General features: G+C 45.7%; 1 protein-coding gene across 1 annotated transcript in view; it reads left to right on the top strand.

Annotated features, from left to right (window-relative positions):
- The window catches only part of ITGA9 (integrin subunit alpha 9), a 324,192-nt gene that overhangs the window by 50,585 nt on the left and 250,992 nt on the right, over positions 1–22,615 (top strand). The window contains exons 7-13 of the mRNA XM_057555761.1: positions 1,352–1,437; positions 4,102–4,170; positions 9,158–9,295; positions 12,479–12,584; positions 13,361–13,455; positions 17,403–17,493; positions 19,708–19,753. Coding sequence (XP_057411744.1) covers positions 1,352–1,437; positions 4,102–4,170; positions 9,158–9,295; positions 12,479–12,584; positions 13,361–13,455; positions 17,403–17,493; positions 19,708–19,753 — 631 coding nt within the window. The remainder of the gene's footprint in view (positions 1–1,351; positions 1,438–4,101; positions 4,171–9,157; positions 9,296–12,478; positions 12,585–13,360; positions 13,456–17,402; positions 17,494–19,707; positions 19,754–22,615) is intronic.

Genomic DNA, 22,615 nt, shown 5'->3' with positions numbered 1-22,615 from the left:
GGACTCAACACATGTTTATTAGGTCAGAGAATGAAGAGAAGGCACAAAAGAGCCCAGATTGGATGTGGCTTATGGGTCGATAGGCCCTCTGAGCCTCAGGGCCCGTGGCTCCTTCCTGTGTGCCAAGCAGAGGCCTTCATGCTGCTGGATTGCAAGGCTCACTTGAAGCTTTGATGTCACTCATAATAGTCTTAGGGAACGTGAGCCTCCAGTCTGAGAGAAATCAGCCACCTGGTGAGCAAGAGTTGATCATATGACACCATTACAAAATGCAAGCAGCTTATGATCATAACATTAGGGTTTGAGGATGAGGAAAAGGTTTGTAGAATATATAGCAGCCTGTACAGGGTTTTTACTGCCGGTAGGGCTCTCAGAAAGCAGGAGACATTTAGACTAAGCTCAGACAACTTTTACCTTTGTTTCTAGATTTTTTTGCATCCGTGGATTCTTTGCTCAGCCATCCATCTACCCACCCACCCACTGTCAGCTTTTTTCTGGCTCTTCTTAGGAGGGGGTGTGCATAATGGTTCACAGCAAGGGCTTTGGAGACACACAGATTGGATTTGAATCTTGCTGTGTGATCTTGGGTGTGTTGCTTACCCACATTTAGTCCCTGTTTCCGTATCTGTGAAATAGAGTTGGGAGATTATAAGAGATAGTGGCATCTGAAGACGTGTGTAAGAATGTTCATAGCAGCTTTATTCACAATAAAGCTGAAATAACTGGAAACAACCTAAATGCCCAGCAGTAGGAGAATAAAGACATTATGATATCATCATACAATGGAACATACCCATCCATAAAAAGAAACTAGTACCACACTCAGCAGCATGGATGAGCCTCACAGAAGTTATGCTGAGGGAAGTTTGGAACAGGCACACGTAATATATGGTGACAGAAATCAGGAGAGGGGTGACCCGTGCAGGGGAGGGTAGTGACTGGGAGAGGGAATGAGGGGACCTTTTGGGCTCGTGGTTGTGTGGTTATAGTCACTCTGGCTGGTGATTGCATGGTTATGTCCATGTGTACACACTTGTTAAATTCTACACTTTAGATGTGTGTACTTTACTGTATGAAAATTGTATCTCAAAAAGGAAAAAACAGATGTGGAGTATTTAGCACAGCACTCAGAAAGCACTCTTTCCTGCCCTGGAGTCCTTGTGAACGTATCTTTTTGTGAGATGAGCCATTCCAGTGTGAGAAGACTGACAGCTGCCATTTATTCCCTGATAATTTATGTTCCAAGAATAACTGGATCATAATTGTCCAGATAAGGGATGCTTGAGAAACATTGTCCTCTGATGGATCTTCTTTCTCCACCCCTTCCTTGGTTTCTCCCCGTCTTCTGCAGGTTATGCAGTTACTGCCGGACACTTTTCTCATGTGTCCACCACCGATGTGGTAGGAGGTGCCCCTCAGGACGAAGGCATTGGGAAGGTGAGGAACAAAGTCTATAGAATAGCACGGGGTCAGATGGGCGGAGCATGCTGCCACTCTTTTTGAGGTTTGTCAACTCACTTTGATGTGAACATTCTGCTGGGCGGCTGGCAGGTAAATGATGAAATATTGAGGAATCGTCTGTTCATCTCCATCCAGCCTCTTTTGAGAATTTACTTTGAAAGCTTCATCCGATTATGAATACTATTCCCAGACCTCTCCATTCTCTGCACTTTGTCATCTGAGAATGTTTTTCATGACTGATGCTGTGTGTGTGAGAGATGATTAAGATTGACCCGTGGTATTGTGCCATTCTCCAAAGGAAGCGTGTCCAGCGCTACCCGACTTCAAACCCTCCCCTCTCCCAAATCCTTTCCAAGTTTGACTTAATGGAACCAGGTCTAGTCCCAGATATCTTTGGGGCCTTTTTATTTATCTTTAGGCCTAGATTCTCACATTTTTTTCCTCCAGTGTTTTAGAAACAAGACCAGTTCAGCCCAGAGGCTAGACTGGGAATATATGGGTCTCTTTCCCTAAAGTATCTGCCCAGAGTTTAAAAAGACCCCATGGATCTAGGACCGTCAAAATCCCTTTGGGAATCATGGCATCTATGGGGCCTGAAGTATGGAGGACTATGTTTGTTGGATCTTTAGCTCCAGGCTACAGGAAGTCCAGTTGAGTCGGTCCAGATGAGTCAGGAATCTGCATTTTAACAAGCTCCATAGTTTGTTTGATAGTTACGACTGAAGAGAGGAATGGTCTTTGGGTCTGAGCCCATAAGGGGTGGACCTTTGATAGAATCTGGCTGTATCTCTGGGGGCTTGGAAAAGTGGATTCTGGAGAGGCCCAGACAGACCGAGACCACTGGTAACTGGAGCCTTCGGCCAGGATGTCAGTCTGATCAGTGGACAAGGCGTGACTGCTGGGCATTCATGAGGGTCATTTTCCTGGATCCTCCTGGGCAGGAGTTAGGAGTCAACACTCAGATTTCTGGAGCACATGCCTCCCTCCCTGTTAACACCGATGCCATCTTCCTTGAAAACGAAGCCACGTTAAAAACCCAGGGCCCTGAGCACAGGGGAGGTGTGCAGATGAACTCTGATAACTTCCAGCAAGGGGTGAGTCTTTCCGAGTCACATGAATTCCTCTGCGTGGTGGAGGGACAGAGCCAAGGACTGTCCCCACATTGATAATCTCTTCTGGGGGAGGAGCTGCGTGTGACCAGGCATCTCTGTAGCCAGTAAACACGCCTACCTCCCAATTCACAGCAGTGTGGATGCCTCAGTGCTGCTGACAGCAGCTTTGTTTTGTTTTAAATCACCAGTTACAGAAAACTTGATCTAATTGTCTTCTCTTCAGATGGTTGGGATAACTGTATAGTCCCTGTCAAGCCTTAGGATGAGAATGGTACTTAAAACTGATAGAGCCAGGCAGAGGGCATCCTGGATCTAGTTAACAAAGATGAACATAAAAATGCTGCTTTCAGCTGGATCCCCTGAGAGGTGCTGGGGAGACTGGTCGTAGTTGGCAAAGTTGCTGACGGTTCCACATTGCCAGGCATGGGAGCTGGTACAGACTTGCTTCCCAAGGACCCCAGGATGGCTCTCTGGCCTTCAGGATCTTGGTGGTTATCGTTTCTGGTATTGGGGCAGGAGAGCATTCACACTAAGATGGTGATTCCTGACCCCATGGGAGGCTCCCTGACACTGGTTCTCATGGGACACTCGCTCTTCCCTTAAGATGCAACTTGAAAAAGAACTTCCACACTCATGTCATTTAGCAAGTTCTACACAAACAGTCCTTTCTGTGGTGGAGATTCATGGTGTAAATGCACAGGCTAAAGGCTTTGAAAGGTCCCCAGTAAAGGAATTTATTTAATGTTTAACTCTGGCATTTTGCAAACTAAACACATATTTACCCAAGCAGATCTCATGACACCAACGTTCTGTGGAATCACTTTGTCTAAAATACTCACGTCCATCCCTCCTCTTACACAGTTGGCCCTCCCTACCTGCGGGTTTCCACATCTGTGGATTCAACCAAACATGGATGGAAAATATTTGGGGAAAAAAATTCTAGAAAGTTCTAAAAGCAAATCTTGAATTTGCCACCCAACTATTTACATAGCATTTACACTGTATTTACAACTATTTACATAGTATTTACATTGTGTTAGATAGTCTAAGTAATGTAGGGATGATTGCCTAGGTTATATGCAAACACTACTCCATTTTACTTAAGGGACTTGAGCATCTGTGGATTTTGCTATCCTGGGGGTTCTGGAGCCCCATCCCCCACAAACGCCAAGGGATGACTGTATTGTGATACCTGCTAAAGCTCTAACTAATAGGAAGGAAGGAAGTGTTTCGAGGAAGAAAATCCTTTTCCCAGGAGTTGACTTTTTGGTAGCAATTTGGAAGCTCCTTAGGTATTACTGGGCATGGCTTCCATAAACAATGTGGCTCAGGAGGCATGGAGGTGATTTCTGCCTCAGGATTGAAGGACAGTTTCTTTGCAGAGTGGGTAAAATGATTTGTCATCAGCTAGTGTAGGCACACCTGCATGTGTCTGGTCAGGCATTTACATAGAACTCCCAGAAGGATGCTGATAAATATCTTTGGTCATTGCTTCCATCTTAACTGGATTTTTGTTTTCCTTCCATAGGTTTATATTTTTAGAGCTGACCGAAGATCAGGCACCTTAATTAAGATTTTTCAGGCATCAGGTAAAAAGGTGAGATCCTTGGGATTAGTGTCTTGTTTGTTTGTTTGAGAGATGTCATCATGTGGGAATCAGTTCTTACTTTTTAGAATATTGGTTTAAAGGCCCATCTGTGCCCTACATTTACATGGCATGTTCAGTTGCATGTTGGAGCCTTTACCTTCTCAGCATTGTGTGTGACCTGCAGATTCCTGGGATTCACGCATACTGAGACGGGGAGCGAGATGAGTTTGTACACGGGCAAGTTACAGCACAGAGGGCTAAAAGGTTGTCCATGGTTCAGATACTCATCAAAATGACTATGTACTCTGTTTCTTTCTGCCTTTATCTTTCTGCCTCTCTGTCCCTCTCCATCTGTCTTTCTCCCAGCTCCAGAGAGATCAGACATTGTTGAGTACAGATACATGACCGATTACTTTCAAAGGAGGCAGGCAGATAGATGGTTCTCACTCTCCCTATCTCACCAACCCAAAGCTGCCCCTCCTGCTTACATCCCAAGCCCTCTGCCACCATTGCCATGGAGACTGTTGCCACACAAAAAACAAACAAATATCACCAGGTTCCTTTTAGAACTTTGAAATAGAAATAGCTGGGGAAGGCTGCCCTGAAATTAGTCCTGGGCAAGGTTTATCTGCCTGTGTCATCTTATTATCCTTACCCTGTTGCTAATTCTCTCTCCACTTCCTGCAAGTTTCTATTATATTGTACCGTAGTCTGAAATTAAGCCAGGTAGAGATTCCTTTGATTAATAAGCACCATTTTTCGTGGGCTTATCAGTGGTGCACACCTTGGCATGGCTTCAATCGGCAGGATTGTTTGGTAAGATTGGCCGCTCTAAGAGGAGACAAGTTTAGGTGGGGAGGTGAAGGGGGTGATTTGAAGAGTTGTCTTGGTAGAGGCCGTAGTGAGCTCGGGGAAGAAGCACAGGACTTGGGACTTGGGAGGGAGATTTGAGGAGATAGGTAAAATTGCCTTCTGACATTCTCCTACCATTACACTAAGAAGAAGGGGAAAAAATGATGTTTCCATCCTGGGTGGGCCATGTGCCCCAGTTCAGGTCCTGCTGTGTTAGACCTGCCTCATGCCAGCCTGGCACCACTGCATATTGTTCTGATGGGGAGTCATAGTCTGAGTTCCAGAAATCCCACTCACAAGTAGAGCTTTTTGCAGTTTTAACAACCATCATGTGTATTTTTAGTATATAACTGTCATAACCTTTTCAATAAAAAATACATCACCAAACTCAGTTTTGTGAGGTTTTCCCTGAGAGCAGCTCTGCGTTCCCCCGGGAACTATGCAAGCCTGTGTTATTTTAACATTTCCAAAACCCCAAAGCAACAACACTGGAAAAAGACTGTGAGCAATTCTGCAAAAAAAGGATTTCCAAGCACCTCTAAAGTTAGAAAATAAATAACCCCGTGCCATTTCTGAGAAAGAGTCCCAAAGAGCAAGTAGGGTGTAAATGCTGCTAAGCCTAACATTTTAGCTCTTTATCCAAAAAAAATAAAATGGGTGAGTTTTCCTGTGGAAAACCCTCCCTCCCTCCCTCTGCTCCCCTTCCAATGTACCTCGGCTTGACAGCGTGAAATTATTCCCCCCCCAGCTTTATTGAGATATAATTGATATATAACACGTTCAAGGTGTACAGTGTGATGACTTGGTACACGTATATATTGTGAAATGATGACCACACTGAGGTTTGCTAACACATCTATCATCTTACGTAACTACTGTTTTTTTTAGGGAGTCTTTAAAGTGAATTGTGGGGCTTAAACACACTTATCACCCTATTTTTATTATTTTAAAAATTTATTTCTTTTTTTTGCTGCGCTTTGTGGCATGCGGGATCTTAGTTCCCCAACCAGGGATCAAACCCATGCCCCCTGCAGTGGGAGTATGGAGTCTTAACCACTGGACCACCAGGGAAGTCCCTATCACCCTATTTTTGGAATATTTTCATGTTCAGCTGTCACCGTGCCTCCCCGCTGCTTCCTGTGTCCCCACCTCCACTGCCCGCTGCCTGTGCCCAGGACAGGCCCAGCTGATGCTAGTCATCCTGGTGTAAACAACAGTCTATAATTGGGCCCTTTCTCTTTCCCAGAACCCTCCCTGTTTAGATGATAGCTTTCATGGCTACCCATCTGTGTCTGGGTCATGGGCAGGTTTGGGGGAGCAGATTTGAGAGTGGGTGATGTGAGAGGGAAAGGTTTGAGAACCTGCTTTTCCAAATTTCCCGAGGACATGATGACGTGGGTTCCAGCACAGACCAACCTGCAGGTCAGCTTGAGTGTCCTCATTATGACACGACAGGGCTCCCTGAGGAGGGGACCAGGGACCAGCTGTCTCACCTCCCAGCTCCAGAGCTGCCATTCATTTTCCTTGGGGCTCTTCTCGCCCTCACCTTGAACCATTGTAACATATGTCCTTCACTCTGCCATCTTGTTTCACCATCTTCCAGCTTACCCCCGTCATCATCTTTCTGATTTTGAAATAAACCATTACTCCCTTTAGACATCTTATTCTGCTTGTGCCAGAAGAAATGAGAAATTCTTGTCCCACTGACTTCTCCATTATTTCAGTGGGAAAGGACATGACCCCAGGCTTTCAAAGGATGCCTTTGCTTTACCCCTGTGTCCGGAGCCACACATAGAGGAGGGTTCTCACTCAGGAAACCCCTGATCCACTTCTGCTTCCGTGTGGCCAGAATCTGGTCAGAGAGTTCTGTCTCCTGGCTGTAAGAGAGACAAAACCCCAAATGGTTCTGGTCTTTACTGGTTGACATCCTTCGTATAGTGCACTCAAGAAATCACCAATACACATGCAATTCCATTGCTATGACATGTGTCCTCATATTTCCAGGCTGATGGGAGAGCTCTGATCAAGGAACACTCACCCCAAAGCATGTCGTTGCCCTATCGAAGTTTCATTGCAGTAATTGAGTATGTGAAGTGTTTATATGTCAAAACTTAGATAGGAAACTTCATGTACGGGGATTTCTGATTGAACACCGATGAAGATGCCAAGTTAAATAGACCATTGGAATGAAACAAATAGTTCCCCTGGGACTCAGCCAGAGAGAACAGCCAGCAGCTTCGGTCTTCAGGGCCTTGCCTGGGTCTTAGCGGTTTCTTTTACTAAAGTCAAGATAGGGACATTGGCAAGGCCACTGAATTGGTGACTGTCAACTGGTTTCTGCCCACCCCCCCACCCCATGATTCTGAAACTTCCCCGTGCCCTTCTCCCTTGGGAAGGGGGCAGGTGGGAATGGGGGTTGGGTGGAAGTGACCTCGGCATGTGACTGGGAGGGACTTGAGTCCTTTCCCAGGCTGAGCTGCAGGAAATAGACCAAAGTACCCTCCACCTCTCTCAAACTCCCCTGGGTTAGCTACCAACAAACAGCAAAAGAAAATGCTTGTTCATGTCTGTAAAACCAAAGCCCTTTTATTTGAAAACATTTATTTTAAAAGGATAGTTTTTTTTTTTTAATTAAAAACAGAGGTCGCCCACTGGCAGCCTTTGGAAAGGATACAGCCTACAAAAATTTTCATTTGGCCTGCATGGTATGTTTGTTTATTATTTTTTAATATGAATTAGTTGTCAGCATTTTAAAAATAGGCAATTCAAATAAAATTTTAGAGCTTTGGTTTCTCTTGAAAAATGAGATGGTTGGCCTTTTCTGGGTCAATCAGGAGTTGACTGCCCCTGGGTGGGGATTGCTCCTTTAGCTGGGTCTGTGGACTCTAGTTTGCTGCAGTCTCCACCATTCTCTATCGTTTCTTAGACACAGAAGCTGAGTGTCACTCGCCACCTGTAAGCATGCCTGCGCTGTTGTTTGCTTTTTCCTTATACCTGTTGTATCACCTGCCTGGATCCCATTGGATTGTGTTTGAGACCCCCAATTTAAAATAACAGGTACTGAGTCAGACAGAGAAAGACAAAGCACATTATACCACTTATATGTGGAATCTAAAAAAATGATACAAATGAACTTATTTACAAAACAGAAATAGACTCACAGACATAGAAACCAAATTTAGGATACCAAAGGGGAAAGGTGGTGGGGGGAGGGATAAATTAGGAGTTTGAGATTAACAGAAACACATTACTATATATGAAATAGATAAACAACAAGGGCCTACTGTGTAGCACAGAGAACTATATTCAGTATCCTGATTGAATATAATTGAATACAGTAATCGAATATATATTGAATATAGTAATAACATAATAGGAAAGAATCTAAAAAAGTATGTGTATATATATATGGAAAAGAATTTTTTCAGATTCTTTTCCATATATATGTATACATACACATGTACAACTGAATCACTTTGCTGTACACCTGAAACTAATACGTTGTAAATCAACTATACTTCAATTAAAAAAATAGTAAAAAATAAAATAACAGGTACTGAATTAAGCTATGATTAAGCCAATATAACCTGGCTGTTTTCCCTCATCCTCCAAATGGTCTTCTGAGTTGTACCTTTTTCTGTTACTTCAGCTCACGCCTTCCTAACCAATCTTCAGCTATGCCCAGGACTGGGCGAGGGTAATCTGTTTCCCATGTAACATTTATTTTCATGCCTGCCTTGTGTTGTGAAATTCCATATTCCTAACTTGCTCGGCCTTGTCAAATGTCTGATATACGAGGCACTTTTATTATGGCTGTAACCTATGTCTGCAGCCTCAGCTTGCATTTGTAAAAGCAGTACCTTGTTCTCCAGGGATCAGTCCATTTGTTTCCCCCTTGGTGGGGCTCCAAGCCAGCGAACGTGGGTCTCACTTTGACTGGGGGGCCCACGTGGCTGCCAGGAGGCCAGGGGAGTCGGGATCTCACCGTGGCCCAGGCATTCTGGTTTCCAGGGTGGCATGGCTGGCACAGCCTCCGAGGGGCTTGGGAGCAGATGTTTGTCAGGCTGGGCAGCTGGAGGAAGGCAGGGGCCTTGTGTGTGAGGACGGACACTGAACGCTTTGTTGCAACTTGACTTGGTTGCAGATGGGCTCTTACTTCGGCTCCTCCTTATGTGCAGTTGACCTGAACGTGGACGGCCTCTCTGACCTGCTCGTGGGGGCCCCCATGTTTTCTGAGATCAGGGACGAAGGGCAGGTCACTGTCTACATCAACAGAGGAAACGTGAGTACAGAGCTGGGCAACATGTGGACAGGGTGTGGGAGAGGGATGTTGGCCCGGGGGAGTAGTGACTGAGCCCCATCACCCAGAGGAGGTAAAAAGACACGCTTCTTACCTTCAAAAAGCTCCGTGTTCCATCAATCGAAAGTTATACTCAGTGTTATGACTGCAAACATACAGGGGTCCAGAAAAATCTTAATGACTAAAGTTGAGTGATTCCTATGTACCAGGAACCGTTTCTCCTGCTTCCTGTGAATGATTTCAATGACATGTGCACATGGTATCGGGGGTCCCCATTTTTCAGGTGAAAAAACTGAGGCTCAGAGAGGTTAGGTCACTTGCTCCAAATCACACAGATAAGAAGCAGTGGGGCTGGGATTTGAACGTAGGCAAACTGGCTTCGGAGGTGGCATGCTTCATCTCTGTTATTTTGTCTCCTTGGGACTATATACACACCTGCCCATGGAGGCAGAGAAGCCTTCTCAGAGGACATGATGGCTGGGAGGAATCTTGAAGAAGAATGCGAGTTAGGTAGACAGGCGGGAGTGGGCTGGGAGCTGGGCAAGTGGATTGAGGTGTGAGGCAGTGGGACCATAGTTCAGCGTGTTGGGACTGGGAGGGGTGGATGGGGGCCACCGTAGTGGCCAAGGGCTATAGTCACGATGTCCCTTATTCTGCAGAACCATGAAAAGGATGTGGCCGAGTCAGAAAGATGTCTCTGCAGCACAGTGGAGGGTGGGTGGGGGCAGGGGCTGAGGGGCAGCAGTGCACCCGTGGGTGCAGGAGACCAATGAGAAAGTAGAATCTTTTCAGGATCTAGAGGAAAGAATATTCAACAAGAGGGAAATGGTTAAATGAATAAATCCTGTGACCACCAGCCTTTAGCCAACATGAGAAAATGCTTATGAGATAATCACTGAAAAAGCAGGATAAAGACTGCATGTACAAACAACCTTTAAAAATGTACAAAATACATAGAGAATGTAAATAGATCTCTCTGGGTGGTGGTGCTTGGGTAGATATTTAGCTTTATCTTTATCCAAACTGTGAGAATGTAATTCTTTCATAATCAAAAAAGTCAGTAAAAGTGTACTTTTAAGCGGTGACCCAGGTGTTAGTTATCCTAATCGGGAGGGGGTGGTGGTGTTTAGCTATAACTACGTGGGCAGATGCCAGAAAGAAAGGGCAGTTATTTAAAGAGGAGCCAGGGGAAGTTAGAGCCTTGAGCTTTCTTGGATGTTTGCAAACTCTTTGGGAAGGTGGATCTAAAACCTGGGAGGAAAGATGCTTCCTGGTACCTGTTGCAACAACTCATGGCACCTGCATCTGCACTGACCTTCCAGGAAGGGGGGACAAGGCAGGTGAGGGGAGAAGTGAGTTGGTCGTTATGGAGATGAGAACAGCTGGCATTCAGTAGCTGCTGGCCACCATATATGCAGGAGACTGCTGCGTTTGCATGGGTGTTAACTTGTTAGGCAATAAGGTGACCAGCCCAACAGCCCCAGGGCATGGAATCTTGGAGCAGGATAATCCCCCAGACCTTCTGCGGCAGCTGGCACCCACACATCCCAACCCCAGTCAGTGTTCCGTAATGCCATGTGGTTACCCTAAGTACAAGGGTATTCTTATTTCTGTTGAACTTCATCTTATGTGATTAATGATTGCAGGGCAGTGTCGAGGAGTGGGAGTAAATGATGACTTGTGATTAATGATTGCAGGGCAGTGTCGAGGAGCGGGAATAAATGATGACTTGCCTTTGAATCTTGGTGTTGCCACTTACTAGCCTGTGTGATGTGGACAAATAGCTTGAAATCAGCAGCTCAGTTTCCTCACCTGTAAAGTGGGCAGAGTCATAAGGTCTTCCTTATAGAGTCACTGTGTGATTTAAATGAGGATGAGGATATACAGTGCCTGGTACATACAAGGAATCAATGTTTCTCTCTTTCTTCACCACACTGATGGGAAGAAATCACATATTTGTGTTGTGGGGCAGAGGTTTCGTTGACTTAAGAACTCATCACACCTTTACTGTTTGCAAGTTGTTTGAGTACAGTGGAAAAAAAAAGATTTAGTTGTAACAAAAGCTTTGGGATGGCTTGTGGATGTACAGTGGGTCTGAGTGCCTCTACCTGGGGGCAGGGTTAGACACTCTTGTGCCTCAAAACATTGTGTGTGTGTGTTTTTTAAAATATTTAATTTATTCATTCATTCATTCATTCATTCATGGCTGCATTGCGTCCTAGTTGCAGTGCACGGGATATTTGTTGTGGTGCGCGGGATCTTCGCTGCGCTCGGACTTCTCTCGTTGTGGCGCGCTGTCTCCAGAGTGCGTGGACTCTGTAGTTTGCGGCAGGCGGGCTCTCTAGTTGAGGCGCCCGGGCTTAGTTGCCCCGTGACACGTGGGATCTTAGTTCCCCGACTAGGCATTGAACCCAAGTCCCCTGCATTGGAAGGCAGATTCTTAACCACTGGACTACCAGGGAAGTCCCTCAGATGGTGTTTTAATGCTCTGATAGTCATGTGCCAATGATTTGGGGGTAAAGTGGGCGTGACTTTTAAAAGTGACACCATCACCATTGACCGCTCCCTCTGTTGGTTGGTGTTTGCTTAGGAAATCCAAACCACACGTGAAAATGGGCACAGTCATGTGTCCTGTTATCACTGCTCCCACCCCTTAACCAAGAACTATTGGGTGTTGGGTTTTCTGAACCATGAGTCCCTCTGCCAAGATTACTAATACATGCACCCTACAAAACAGCTTTATAAATTTGTACCAGAAGGCAGAGGAGAGCAGAAATGGAAATATGTACTCCCTCTAAAACAACTTTGGGGATATCGCGGGGAGAGGAGACTGTGGGGACAAGCAGGTAGGTTGGTTAATAGGTTGGTGTATAGAGCATTAGGACAAGGGGGAGGTTTAGTCATCAGTGGCCAACAGTGGGTCTCCTTCCCTCTAAAATGCATCTCAGGCAATCGGAGACCTTCATGGCAGCCAGGTGGAAGGAGCTCATTTGGCCACCAGTGGGTGGGTGGGGGGGAAGTTTGGGTGCCTGGGATTCTGCCCAGGTGTTTCCTGTCCATGGGTGTGCTGCAGGGCAGGGCGGCATTCCCGGCTCTGTTTTTTCATTCTTTTTTTGGTTATTCTGTTTGTTTTGTTTCCCGTTTTCCCTCCATCCTGTTTCCCAGGGAGCCCTGGAGGAGCAGCTGGCCCTGAGTGGGGATGGCGCCTACAATGCACACTTTGGGGAGAGCATCGCCAACCTGGGCGACCTCGATGATGACGGGTTCCCAGGTCAGTGAGCTCGTACCTGCCCTCTAACTTGCCCCTGTCATGGGCGCTCTGGGGTCTACCTGCCCATGGCAAGGCCCATCCACGTACACTGGGGAGAGGACGCCTGTTAGAAACCACATTTTCTGTGTAGACACAGGACTGAGCCCTGAGCCCACTGGAGTTTTGCTTCCATGAAATCCCTTCTCATCAGCTCAGTGCTCTTTGCTATGTGTTTGTGGTGCAGTGAACCTTGCGGCTGGTCCATAGGGGCTTCTATGGCAGCCAAGTCTGAACCAGCTTCCTCTTGCTACAAACCTTTCTTGTTTCTGAGCCTCTGATGCTCCACGATGCTCTGAGAGCATGGAGGAAGATCTAGTTGTCAGTTTGTGAGAGTAACGTTGATTTTTTTGGTAAAGGGAATACCATTTTATATAATTCCTTTACCCAAGAATAGAGTTGACTTTCTCAGTTATGCAATAACCATTGTCTATGGAGTTCCCTTCTCAGACAGACATTAGGGTGGGTGGTTGATATTTGCGTTTCTTTTATTGGATAGATCAATAATTTATTCCTATGAGGATGAGGGAGAAATTTTCTGGAAGTAACCTCTTCTCAGCTTCTATAATTTTCTTTCTACTTTTTTTTTTTTTCTTGCTGCTAAGAGATAATATGCCTAGTTTAATGCTTGAACAAGCAGCAACCAAGAAATTTCTAGACATCATGGCAGGAATTAGAGAATCCACCATTATGTTACTCCACATGGCTTTTCTAACCCAGAGCTGCTTTTCTCCCCCTAGATGTGGCCATTGGCGCACCCAAGGAGGATGACTTTTCAGGAGCGGTGTACATCTATCACGGTGATGCCGGTGGGATGGTCCCTCAGTACTCCATGGTAATTGGTGTGAGAGTGTCGTGGCTGCTGTTCATACATTCATTCCACAGATACACACAACCCACGGCGTCGTGCCTGCCTTCACCTTCCCCCCCTCCAGTGGAAGACACAAACCATTGAGACTGCTTTTTAAATCAAAACATATTTATAGACTCCCGAGTTTGCTCATATCCAGGGAGGCATTCTGCCTACAAAAGATAAGATCCAAATTCTTAGCCAGAGTTAGAATGATTTATGTAAGAAGAGGTGGATTGCTTTTTCTGGTTACTGCTTTGCCAACCATCTGTGCTAAGCCAAAGGAATATCTTGTAAAATATACTCTAGAAAGACAGTGGTCCATGGAGGAGGGACATGAAAGCTGTCACAGGGCTGTTGTCACAGTTGGCATTAAAACGGGGAGCTGGTCAAAGCCCTGGCCTCGTGCCCCAGACTTGGGAACGTGGAAGTGGTGAGTTCTGTTTTTTGCCATATCAGCTTGGAGTTCAGTCTTGCTGATGGTGTCAAGCCCAGCCCCTGGGAAAAAAGGAAGTCACTCTCTGGACAGAAGCATGGTCAGGATGTTTGTGGATGTCTGCACGTAGAGTGGCACAGGCCTGGGTCTTTCTCCCAGTGGGTCAGCGACAGAAAGGGACTGAGCACATGTCGAGAAATTTCCAATCAGCACCTGCTGATTTACTGAACATTTACTACGTTCTAACCGCCTCCTATTCATGCTGACATTTCTCGTCACCAAGAAGCTTGCCTTGTATCTTGATTATTGCAAAGGAAACAAAACTTTGAACTGAGTCCTGTTCTTATAAAATGTTCTATAACATGAAATAGGAAAGTATCGAAAGCTGTCCATGTACTAAAGTCTCCAGGTAAGAAAAGGCTTTGCCAGTTGATTTTAAGAGGCAATGCATATGTGTAAGTTCAAGGTGTTATGTTCCTAATTGTTCTTCCTGCAGCAGATATGAGTTAGCTAATGAAGGGTTGAGGGCTGGCTGGTTTGCTGCCACTTGAGCCCAGATTCCCTCTGCTGGGCCTCCTGCTCGGCTCCGTGACTCTTGCAAGAGGCAGATGCCAAGGTAGGTGCTGGCGAGAGCAGGGATGCTTCCTGAGCGCCTGCTCTGCCCTCTCGCCTTCAGTCCTCAGAATAGCCCTGTGAGATGGGCACCTTGGTTATCCACCTTTTATTTACGAGGTGACTCCAGGCCAGGGAGGTTAATTAACATGCCCATGGTCACCAGCTAGGAAATGGCAATTTGACCATGAACCTTTGCCAGTCTGACTCCCAACCCTCTTACTGCAACCACCGCCCTCAACTCCACATCGGGAAAAAGGAACGCTCAGGGAAGCTCAGTTGGAAAACTCAGAACTATGGAAGCTTATTTGTCTGTGAGGCATATATACTCTGAGGGGCATTTATCTACATGGACCATCCTCTGTGCATTAGAAATGAGTAGTGGTGGGAATAAACTCCTAGAGGATTTAGCTGAGGTGGCAGGAGGAAGAGGGCTCTGGGCACAGTTTGGGGGCCACATCCGTGTCCCAGGGGCTGCTCTACCCTGGGCCAGGGACGCTGTTCCCACTGTCACAAGCTGAAAGTCATCCAGGGAGCAGCCTTCTTTGTGCCGCCATCGAGGTCACTCTCCACGCTTCCTCCTGGAAGCTTGTTCCCGGACCTGGGAAGCTAATCACACAGAGAGGCAGCCTGTGAGAGACCCCCAGCTTCCCCTCCTCCGGCGGCCCTCTCGTGTTTGTTGTGTTGCTGGGCGGACTCCCTGCAGAGAACTGAGGTATAAATTTTGTGGTCAGCGCGGATTGTCTTTAGTAGGAAGCAGGGATCAGCAGCTGGACCCGTCCTGCATTTGTCAGCACGCAGCCTGGCTCATTAGCTCTAACAAAGAGAAGTGGTTTGGGGCTCTTTAAAAAAAAAAAAAGAAAAAAAGAAACAACCATGATTACACGTTTCCAGACTCCTAATATGTATGTGATAAGGTTTGTGATTTTAAAGGAAGAAAAATCCTTTAACGCCAGGTTCTCTCCAGGGCCCAGGTCTGGACAGAGCGGGCATTGTGTGGGTGAACTACAGGAGGAAGTCAGAAACAAGTCTGGGCAAGGGAATCGCTTTTCTTTGGCCCAGATTGGTGTTATTTCTGCTGGATGCGTTGTGAGATCAGGGTCTAAAGTTCTTCCATATAACTCTGTAACTCATTCCTCTTTCTCGAGTTTACCATGAAAAGTGTTGATTTTAAGATCCTTGTGCGCCTTTCTCAATTTGAGAGCCCTCCGGGCATGTCACGGCGGCCCCTGTGATCTTTCTCCTGCCATCAGGACACCGCATGTAAACCTGGTGAAGTGGAGGTTTCCCAAGGCTCCTGGTTTTCATTTAGAGTTATTAGCATCGAGCAGACTTATCTTCCTGGCTTTATGGCCTAATGGCCTGCAGATGTTTGTGGGATAACTTAAGCCTGCATCGCCACCCCCAAAAGGACCACCCCTTCACTCTTCCCTGCTTGTCTCAGCCACAGCATACCTTAGAAATGCAAACCCAGGGCAAGCTGCTGCTCGCATCATTGGACCTCAGAACCGAGATGGTCTGCTTCAAGATGTGACTTTTAAGAAACGTGCAGATGCACATCCGTGTTTCCTTAGACAGAGCCATCGGGGATGTGGGGCTCTGCCTGTTATCAAGAAACACTTCTTCAGTGTTTCCCTACAGTGTTCTGATTTGAGCTTTGATGCTTGCACATTTCCTGTTGGATGGTTTCACTGAGGTGGCAGGCGGAGGGTTATTTGCAGTTATCGGCCGCTGCAGGGTGGGGGAGTCCCTGCTGTCTCCATCTGTAAACCCTGTAGGAACACCTCCTCCCCATACTTGTGACTTCTTTGCAGGATGACTCAGTGAGGAAAAGGATAAGGCAAGAAAGTCCCAAGTGAGCCACGACTATGTGTAAACCTGGTTCTGACATGGAGGTTGCTGTGTGGCATGAAAACAAAGCATTTCGCTTACCTTCTACATCGAGGGCCCTGGGAGGGAAGCCTCCCCAGGGAGACTGTTTAGAGAAAGGGAAGAAAGAACAGGTCAGATCCCAGAACATGGCACTTTTCTGATTCAGGAAGTTTGATATCTTTGTGAGGAACTGTGCCACACAAGCATGGATGTGTGACAAAGGCTGGTTGTATAATGAATATTCTTGGACCAACACAGCATGTGTTGTGTTAGCATCTGTTGAACGTAATGATGAAGGAGAGGTAAGTACGGATGCCTTGTGGCAGAGGAGCTGTCAATGCTGAATGGTCAGTTGAAGGCTGCCTTTTAGGAAGAAGGGTGGCTTCAGCTAAGTGTTTGGATTTCCTACAGTTTGTAGAAGGTTCAGGACCATGGAGTTCTAGATGTACTAGGTAGAGCTGTTTCATCCTGCCTGTGATGCCCAGGAGCCTGTAGATCTTTTGGTTGGCTTGATCGAGAGCTGTCGTGCTAATTCCTGTCCACCTAGGGAACAGCTGACGTGTGCCTCTTAGGAGTGTTCCATGTTTACTACATGTTTGGGTAGAGAGATAGAAGGACAATATGTTCTTAGAATTTCAGCCAGCTATACCTGTATAAACACAAAAGAGAACCTCCCTTAGAAGTGGAAGTTAACCTTGATCCATTTGGAACTTCATTCAACACATCAAAACACTAACACACTCATCTGGGTGGCTTTTTCATTAGCACTGAGCTTAGAAAAAATTTTAAATGGTGACATTTGACTAAGGCAAGTAATAATAAAGGAGTGCATGGTCTTCAGCTGCCTGCTAAAGCCCCCCACCCCCTGCCCCGATAAAATTCGGACTATGATTTTTTTCTTTGAACAACTTCAAGACCAGGTGTCCTAGGGAAGCTGCCCTAAAACAGTCACTGGTTCTTATTTGTGACCGTGCTCCTTCTGGTGACTCAATCTCCCTATTATCTGTTTCAGAAACTTTCTGGGCGGAAGATAAGTCCGGGTCTGCGGATGTTTGGTCAGTCCATATCAGGAGGCATTGATATGGATGGAAATGGCTATCCCGGTAAGCTATTTTTCTTTAAAAGCGTATGAGATAAGCAAAGATAACCAGTCTGGTAAGCGTGATCACAGATGTGACCTGGATTTAGGATTAGGAAAATTCATACAGTAGAATAGGGTATTTTGCTTGGTGTTTGACTTTTAAGATGAAAGTAGTGTTAAAGTTTATTTTTCATTTTTAAAATGTTCTACTCCAAAGGGTTTAAGCACCAGGAAGGTGGATTTTTGCAGTGATTTCTGTGGCAGCAAGTCTTTCTGATAAAGACCAAAAGCACTCCCCACATTCAAAATGATAACTAGTGAAGCCTCATGTTTGCCTTGATATTTGAGCATATTCAGAGGCGTCTTCCTCTTGAGAATGAAGAAGGCACTGAGCAAACCCCCACCCCCACCCCCGCCATGAGACGAGTATTGAGAGAAACACTTGGAGCAGGAAGAAAACCATGTCATCTCCCTGACGGACAAAACAGACCTTCACCATTCAAGGCTGGCTGGCTTGTCTTCAGGGTTAATTAATGCCTTGTGGTGACTGAGACTGATTGAATAAAAATGTACGATTTCAAACCCCAATCCCAAGTGATATCCGGTGTAGGTAAAATTGACTGGACAATGGAGTAGTGTTTCCTTTGCTGCCTGAAGGGGATGGAGTAGGTGAGGTGAGGAAACAAAGAGAAGAATTTGGAAAACCCCTAAATCATCATGGAATTCAGAAGAAATGTCCCTGAAACTCTAGGTCATCTTGCTATCTTGAGAAAGTGTTTCTTTCCATTTAAAATGCCTCAGAAGGATCTGTGAAAATGAATGCAATCTTGTACGAGTCTTTTTAGGTTTGAGAAAGCAGTTCTTGTTCTGGGCAATTTGTAGCCATCCCTAAATAATACCTACCATTGGTTTAGCACTCTAATATGTGCAGAATGCTTCCCCGTGCAATGTACATCATATAGTTACCCCATAGGTAGCTAAAGATAGGGGTGTCTCCCCAGTTTACAGACAAGGATACTGAGCCTCAGAGAACTAAGGGCACCAGAGACCACATCATTGTGGACGGGGACCCAGGCTGCTTCTCTGTAGTTGCACGGTGAGCAGGTATGGTCACACTTCACGACGGATGTGGATTTCTTATCTTGCATTTTTCATGAAAGAAATGGCAAGTGTGTCAGGTTCTTTTATTTTCAAATATCCAGGCAATTTAAAAAGGCTATTAGAAAATAGCAAAATTAACAAGCATACCCAAGTGCAGAAATTTTAGCAGCCCTGCAATCCACAGATATGCTCTTTGTTTTTCCTTAATGAGGACGTCGTGTAGATGTAGGGATTCAGATGCTTGGTTCTGTGAAGTAGTCATGGGAACCGCAGGGCTGAGAGATTTATATTTGAGGGGAGAAAAGGCAGAGAGCTGTTGGATGAATGCATACTTCCTAAATTAAATTTTTTAGGAATAAACATTACCAGCTAACACTTGTCTTGATTTATAGTTTGCCAAGTATTTTCATGAGTTTTCTGATTTTAATATCTGATTTAACGTATTTAATAAATATATTGAACAAGTGTGTAATAAATATATTCTGATTTAAATATTATGAAATATTGTCAACTTTTGAAGAAGACAGTGGGGATAATTATCTCCATCGTGCAGACAAGGACACAGAGAGACTCCGGGGTCACATAGTGTGAGGGGTGGAACGGAGATGATTCACATGTTCTACAGAACTTAGAGCTTTTCCCAAGAGTCATTTAATTCCAAGTGTCCCCCTCTCTGATTCTCTGATGTCCAAAAGAAATATAATGTGAGCCACTTACATAATTTAAAATATTCTAGTAACCGCTAAAAAGATAAAAAGAAACAGGTGAAATTAATTTTCATAATGTTTAATTTAGCCCAATGTATCTAACACATTATCATCTCAACATACAATCAATATAAAAATTATTAATGAGATCGTTAATGTTTTTTGGTACCAGGTCTTTAAAATTGTTTCCTGTCTTACACATACAGCACATCTCGGTGCAGACCAGCACGTTTTGGGGTCTCAGCAGCAACATCTGGTGATTGACTGCCATACGGGGCAGTGTGGCTCTAACTCCTACAAAGTCATTTCAGAGCCCGGGGGGGCCCCCTGACCTTGAGGCTGGCCTCCATTGCCGTGGAGCCCCTTGACAGCGGGTGGGTGAAATGGGCTTCAGCAAGTTTCTGAATCTGTAAACTTGTGGTTTTCAGATGTAACTATTGGAGCTTTCATGTCGGACAGTGTGGTTCTCCTAAGGTGAGATGCTTCTCTCTTTCCTCTTGGCTCTTCGTGGGTGAGGGATGGAATTTGGTGGGGGAGGGGGGCCCAGGGGAGTTATTCATCATTAGTCAGCAGTCACTCTGTCCTGTTCCTTGCAGGCAGAGGTGCTTGGTAAGTGCGAATGCTGCCTTTGTTTTTTCATCCTTGTTATCCTCTATCCCAGGGTTTCCAGCCAGTGGGCCTTGAGTGGTTTACATGTGTGAGAGGATAGCATCCCTGGAGCTTCTAGGAAGAGTTGGGGTTTTTGCCTTTTGCCGTGAACAATCCCTTCCATAGATGTGCTCTACACATGGTATCATTTCCTGTGGGCGCCATGACACTGCCCTATCCCATCTCTTCATCCCTGCACCCTTCATCCCGGCTTCCCCACCTTGTAGTCCCCAGCCCCCCAGGGCCTGGGAGCCTCCTGCCCCCTCATTCTTTGGTGGCAGCAGAGTGTGAGGGACATGAGCTCAGACCCAGTCCTCGCTGTGAAACCCATGCAGTCTGGATCTCTCCTGCAAAGGCCAGCGGGCTGCCGGCCCACCCATGAACCCTCTCCAAGTATTTCTGTCTCTGTGACTCAGAGAAAGCAACATTACACTTTGGAGCGGGAGCCAACTCATAGGTTTTGTTAACAACCCGATTTCAGAACTTTCTAAAATAGGCTAGTAGGATCTTAGAGCTGGAAGGGATCCCAGAGGCCATGGATTTCCACACCCTAGATTCCTCTCATTCAGCAGGGCCTTCCTCTGAGTCTCCACCACAGGACCACACAGGCTTCTCTAGAAGGACGTAGTGCCCAGGGTGGGGGCTTAGTAACTTCTGAGGGGACCAGTTCACCCACAGGTAATGAAAAATGTTAAATTGTTCAAGCTAGTTACTTTGCACACACTTAACTGACAAATGCTAATTTCAAGGTTTGTCATATTGGCAGCAGTCAGAATTGTCTTTAAGAAAATCCATGTATAACTTACTTTTTCAAGATGATGATCATAAAATTCCTGAGTCAGAAATGACTCTGCTACTCCAGGGATTATAATACTTCTAATATCAACCACTACTCATTTATTGAGCACCACAATGGGCAGAGAATTGTGGGGAAACATAATATTTCAGGCATTGTCCTTTCTACACCAAGGGGATTAGTTAAAGCAAGCCGTAAATACATCATAAAACCTCAGCTATATAATGAAATATGTGATAGCTGCTATATGAACAGTATAGATAATAAATATTCTAAGGATTTAGAAAAGATGATGAACACCCTAGGGATGCTCTAGACAGAGACTTAGATCATATTTTCTCATCAAGACACATAGCCTCAAGGGCCTTTGGCTTTCAAGTTCTTTCTTTCCTAAGAGTTGGCTTAACATGGCCAATCATGTTGGAAATGAAATGAATAAATTTAATATGACATCCCCCCACCCCCCGACAAATGTTAAATTGTTGTTAAAGAGGCAGAATAGCCTTAAGGTTAAGAGTGTAAACTCTGGGGCCAGGTGGTCTGGGTTCAAACCCTAACTCTGCCCTTACAAGGTGAGTTTCCTGGGCAAGTCTGGTAACCTCTGCTTCAGGATTGTCATCTGTTAAAAAGGCAATAATAGTACTTACCTCACTGGGTATCATAAGTTCTTATGAGAGCTCAGTGAGCTAGAACAATGCCTGGTTTAAGTGCTCAATAAATGTTAGCAATTCTGACATCAGTTGGGTTTAATTTGCCTGCCTCAAAGTCTGCTTCTTGGTCCCCTATCTTCCATATAACAGCCCTTCAGTATTTGAAGGTGGCGGCTGTGTCCCTCGGGTGGTGACTTCAGTAAGATGAGTCCTTTAATTACTCCCCACGGGACTGGATTTCTACTTTATCACCCCTTCTTCTGGGTTGGTAGTTTTTCAGGTGGAACAGCTTTCATAGGTCCAGATGGTTGCGGTTGGACTTGTGAAGCCAGGGCTCTGGCTGGTGGCCTCACGAAGTCATTTTCCCTCTCCTCACTCTTCTGAGCAGCGTGCCCTGGCTTCTCAGGATTCCCCTTGAATAAAACGTGTTCCCCCACTTCTCTTAGTGGAAACCAGGCCCTCTCCAAACTGGGAGCTTCTGGCACAAAAGGCACATCTCGTAGGTTCTGCTTTGTCATCATTCTTCTATTTTATAAGCTTGTAGCTGTGAGCTCTAACCCAGAGGGGCTTGTCTCCTTCTGTCCTCTGATGTGAGGGACAGCCCTCACCAGGGGTTTGCTCACACATGGGTGTAAACATAAAGCGAGGCAGTTACACGTGGATGGGAGACCACAGACCCCAGCCTGGGATGGAGGGTTGAATCGGATGAGGTGAACTCTAACAGGGCCAGATGTAGAGTCCATCGAAGAGAACGCCTGGAAGCACTCCCGGGGAGGGGAGGCTTTAGGAGCAGGGCCAGGAGCACCGGCTTGGACGGGGAGGTCCACGGAAGGCCGTGACAGCCACTGCAGGGGTGCGTAGGAGTGCCGAGCTCACCATAACCCATTCCCTCATTCATTCTGCTCTGTGCATTGACCTGTTGAGACATGAAGTAGCTCCCTGGAGTAATGGATGGCTTTGGGGATATCCCAGTTAGTGGTCTAACACCTTCACCAGGGTGCGGGCTCATTATGTGTCCCCCCCCCCCCGTCTCTGTCCTGCAAGCAACACGACCCCACAGAAGGCCAGGGTCACTGGGCAACACCACGTCAGAAAGTATTCTGACTGGTTTTATTATTTACCTGGAAGTTAAATATCAGGATCAAATCAAATATCAGAATTTGAACTATCCGAGAAGCATCAGAAAGAAGTATTCCATGGAAAAAGAAGATGTGGTATATATATATATATATATATATATAT

The sequence above is a fragment of the Balaenoptera acutorostrata genome, chromosome 10 (genome assembly GCF_949987535.1).
Source record: "Balaenoptera acutorostrata chromosome 10, mBalAcu1.1, whole genome shotgun sequence".
Taxonomy (NCBI): domain Eukaryota; kingdom Metazoa; phylum Chordata; class Mammalia; order Artiodactyla; family Balaenopteridae; genus Balaenoptera; species Balaenoptera acutorostrata.
This window is presented reverse-complemented; position numbering and strand designations above follow the sequence as displayed.